The sequence below is a fragment of the Egretta garzetta genome, unplaced genomic scaffold, assembly GCF_000687185.1.
Source record: "Egretta garzetta isolate BGI_Z169 unplaced genomic scaffold, ASM68718v1 scaffold786, whole genome shotgun sequence".
In the NCBI taxonomy this organism is placed as follows: Eukaryota; Metazoa; Chordata; class Aves; order Pelecaniformes; family Ardeidae; genus Egretta; species Egretta garzetta.
In genome coordinates this window covers 107,435-111,445 of record NW_009259991.1, presented here as the reverse complement: position 1 = coordinate 111,445, position 4,011 = coordinate 107,435, and the positions used below count along the sequence as shown (strand labels likewise).

Below are 4,011 nucleotides of genomic sequence, written 5' to 3'. Positions count from 1 at the left end.
CAACGCACCCGCAGAAAACCCTCCCGCCCCCCGGCCCCGTCTCCTGCCTGTGCCCAGCTGCTGCAGGCAGCGCCGAGGAAGGCGGGCAGCGCCATGTTTGGGCATTTCCAAGAGGAAAGTGGCTCCATGAAGTAAGGCAGCTCTCCGCAGGAAAGCTGAGGTGGTCTGAGAAGGGATGAGCCCGCTCCTCCAGGGCCTCAGAGTACCTGTGCTCCACGTACACCTTACAGACCGGCATCTCCCAACGCTCGCAGGGCAGCACCCCGCGCTCTCCCGCCAGGGCAGACAGGTCACCCGTGCTCCCGAGCAAGGCAGGGAGGATGTGGGGAGGAAGCCCGGCCGCCCTGTTCTCACCCTGCGTGCCCACCAGCACCATCGGCACCTCCGCTGTGTTCCGGTAGCTGCAGAGCCGCAGGTAGTAGTTGTAGACTGTCTGGAAGCTGATCTCGTCCTCCAGGCTGAAGACAAACACCACAGCATCGACCCAGGCAGCAAACTGAGGGAGACACACCAGCTGTCACAGCCCCACAAGTGGCCCAGAGCCCCGTGCCCAGAGCCACCGGAAAGGGCAGCCGCACCGCAGGCTCATGGGGCACTACGTCCGGGCTCAGGGAGTGCACGCCCCAGGCTCCCAGCACGAGCTCCCAGTCCTCCCCAGGAGCCCTCCGATCCCTCCAGCAGGACAGGGTGGTAAGGGACTGCGGGAGGCACTGGTCTCCTACCTGGAGTTCAGGGGGGCCCCCTTCATCTCGAATCAGCAGCAAGTAACTCTGACCATCCACTACAATCTCCTTCTTAAAGCGGCCACCTTGGAAGAGAGCAAAGCAGGAGGTCGAGTGAGTGGGGAGCGAGCAGGGGGAAACCCCCAAGGAAGGCCGGGGGGGCTCAGAGCCCTGCAGCAGCGTCAGGCGAGGTGCGGAGACAGGGGGCACCTCTAGAGACAGGGAGAGAAGCGAGGACCCAGGCCACCCCCCAGGTGCCCTGGAAACCAGACCTTACCCTCGGGAGACTCCTCCTGCACGTAGGTGCCGGTCAGGTAGCGGTGCACGAGCGCCGACTTGCCGCTGGACAGGTTCCCCACGATGCCCTGAAAGAGAGGCGTGCGTCACCCACTGCCCGCGTGTCCAACACGTGTCGCCCACCACCCGAGTGCCCAGCACACGTCACCTGCCGCCCGTGTGCCCAGCACACCTCCCTCTACACAAGGCCACCCCTGCAAGGCAAGACCACCAGTACCTGGGCGCGTGCCGATGATGGGCAGAGACGGTCATAGGAGGGCACAAGGGATGGCACAACCTGACTGGTACCCTGGCACGTGTCCGGTACAGCTGCTGCTTCTGACACCAGTGGCAAGGCCCGGTGCCTGCTCCCCGCTGCGGCAGCGCGCAGGTTTCCCGGTGGAGCTGTCCGTGCCGCCTGTGCCCAACACCCGTTTTTAACCAGGCTGAGAACCAGAGAAACCTCACACTGCGTTTTAACTGGGCTGAAACACAGCAGGGGGCTGTCAGGCTGGGGACCCTACGAATCTGCTACAGAAGGAACGCAGCCAGCCCAGGACGGGGCAGCCAGGCAACCCAGGTTTTCCTAATGTCAGCGTTTTCCCAATGCTTTAAAAAACCCACAGTGCCCAGGGGCTGGCAAGCGCGCTTGCCTGCCGATGGGAGAACAGTCCTGGCGTAAAGGGGCATCTTCCGACATCCATGCAAAAAATCCCGTTCCGACGGGTCAGCTTCTGCCCCACAGCTGCTCCCCCTCCCGCAGGGACAACGCAGCTCGTGGAGCGGGCTCTCGCTTTACCGAGCACCCCACCGCGTGCTCCTCTGGCCCCAGCTGCGGGGCTGCTCCGGGGGAGCTGGAGTGGAAACGCCGGGCGATGCAGGGGCACCCGGGCCTGCAGAGAGCCGCTGTTGGCCAGGAGCCCCGAGAGCTGCTCCGAACTCACTCCTGACACAGGCCTGCACAATTCCTTCCCCCGGCTGGTGAAGCCAGCGGGCAAGCTCTTACCAGCCATCCACCACCCAGAGCCCAGGAAGCCATCCTGGCCAAGCCGGGGCCACAACTCACCAGGTCTGGGCAAAGCGAGCTCCCACCCCTTCTCCATGCGGCTTCCCAAGAGCACCTTTGGCTTTGGATGGTCTGGCCTGACCACGGATCTTCTCGTACGCAACCGACTCCTGCTTTAGGGCACCCTACACCTCCTCTGTGTCTAAACCACGCTCCCATTGCCCCCACAAAGACATCCTAGGGGTGGGTATCTGATGCACCAGCATCAGCATCTAGAGCCCATGCTGTCCTGCAAAGCCCGGAGCCTTGGGGTTTCTCCACCACCGAAAGTTCACACTCTGTCCCACCGCCTTTTTGCTGCTGTTCCCAGCATACACCCACCCAAATGCTTGGTAGGCTCCCTCCTCCCCTGTCCCCAAGCTTAGTGAGCGTGGGCTGGGGGGACTTGCTGCTTCACCAGGATTTCAGGTGTCTGGTACATCTACCAGACAGAAGCCACCAGAGACGCCCTTGCGCAGACCTCCCAGCGGGGCTGCTGTGCTTCTGGAAAATCCACGGCTGCTTTGCAGCAAATGCCCAGCGACACTGAAGCGTTCAGTAGTGCGCTGCTGGCCCTGCACCCTTCCTGAACCCACCACAGGACCAGATTGCTTAGGGACAGGGTTTGGTGGTGGGATGGCAGGGTCAGGGGAACGGTTGGGCTGGGGGAGCTTAAAGGGCTTTTCCCACCTAAATGATTCTGTGATTCTATGATTTGCTGGGCACGAACAGAGCGCCTGCATTTGCTGGGGACACCAGAGTCCCCGTGGGGCTGCCGCACAGGCCCGGTGGGTGCGTTTCCCTGTGGGAAGTCCCAGTACAGTATCTTTATGATGAAAATTCCAAGCAGTTGTGCAGCACTGAGAAGCTGAGAGCGTTCGCAAAAGCAGCACATACCCTTACATCTACAAGAGACAAAATCAAAACCCCAAGTCCCCCCACTTGTCTCCAAGTGTCGCCTGGGTATCAGGAACTGGCACAAGGCACGGTGGTGTCAGCTCTCTGCTTGTTTGCTGTCACGGTAGAAGCCTCCTCCCCGGCTCTGTCGAGACGCGACTCCTGGGAACATGGACATGGCAGTGCCGGCGCTCAGGGACGAGGCCGCACAGCTGAGCAAGGACCAGCTCCTTCCCGAGCGGGTGCTGTACACCGTGCCCTGTCCCTGTCCACAGCCTGCCCGAGCCCGGCCCCCCCGAGCACCAGGAATGACCACTGTGTGCCCAGCCCAGACCCTGCCCGCAGGGGACGTGGCACCCCAAGAGACCCAAGCCCCTCAGGCTGTGCCCGCTCCCGCACCCCGGAGCCAGGGAAGGGGACAGCCGGCCCCACGTGTCCCCAGTGCAGCCTGCTCACACCAGGGGACCGGACCGAGAGCCACACTGTCGGGGCAGGGCCTCCAGAGCCCAACACCACGCTCCGGTAACACTTCCCCATGATGTCCAGGCGTGGGCCATGATGACTCCAGCTCCAGCCACTGGCTCTGCCCTGCTTGCCAAGATCCACTCCCCACCTCAGTGCCCAGGAACTGTAGGCAGGTCCTGCGGACAGAGCCCGTGGTGACACCCCGGTGGCGGGCTGCGGCACTGCACTGTGCTGCCAGAAATGGCCTAACTGCAGCAACTCACCGCTCCGCTCCACAGAGGGACTGTCCCCACCGCACCCCACGCTTGCCCCCTGCACCCACCTTGCACTGCGCCCCTGCCTGTGCCACCACCACGGCCCGTGCGACTGCGGAGCGAGAGGAATCAAACGGGCCCTGTGGCCTGGCGCTCGTCTGCGGCGCTCTTTTCCACGCCACTCAGTTGCTGGAGAGCAGGGCTGTGGTGTGGCCGCACGCAGCCCCCCCGGCGCCGACAGCAGTGGGGAGCAAGGAGAGCGGAGCGGCTGGGAGCACTGCAGCTGCCTCTGCCACCACAGAGGAGTTTTCGGCTGGCCTTTTTCCGGCCAAGGGGTGGGCCGGCCACTGAG

At 63.5% G+C, this 4,011-nt stretch overlaps 1 protein-coding gene across 1 annotated transcript in view; it reads right to left on the bottom strand.

Annotated features, from left to right (window-relative positions):
• The window catches only part of LOC104127869 (arf-GAP with GTPase, ANK repeat and PH domain-containing protein 3), a 135,008-nt gene that overhangs the window by 106,180 nt on the left and 24,817 nt on the right, over nucleotides 1-4,011 (bottom strand). Inside the window, exons 5-7 of the mRNA XM_009640575.1 lie at nucleotides 1,000-1,087; nucleotides 723-808; nucleotides 355-496 (exon numbers count right to left, since the gene is read on the bottom strand). Coding sequence (XP_009638870.1) covers nucleotides 355-496; nucleotides 723-808; nucleotides 1,000-1,087 — 316 coding nt within the window. The remainder of the gene's footprint in view (nucleotides 1-354; nucleotides 497-722; nucleotides 809-999; nucleotides 1,088-4,011) is intronic.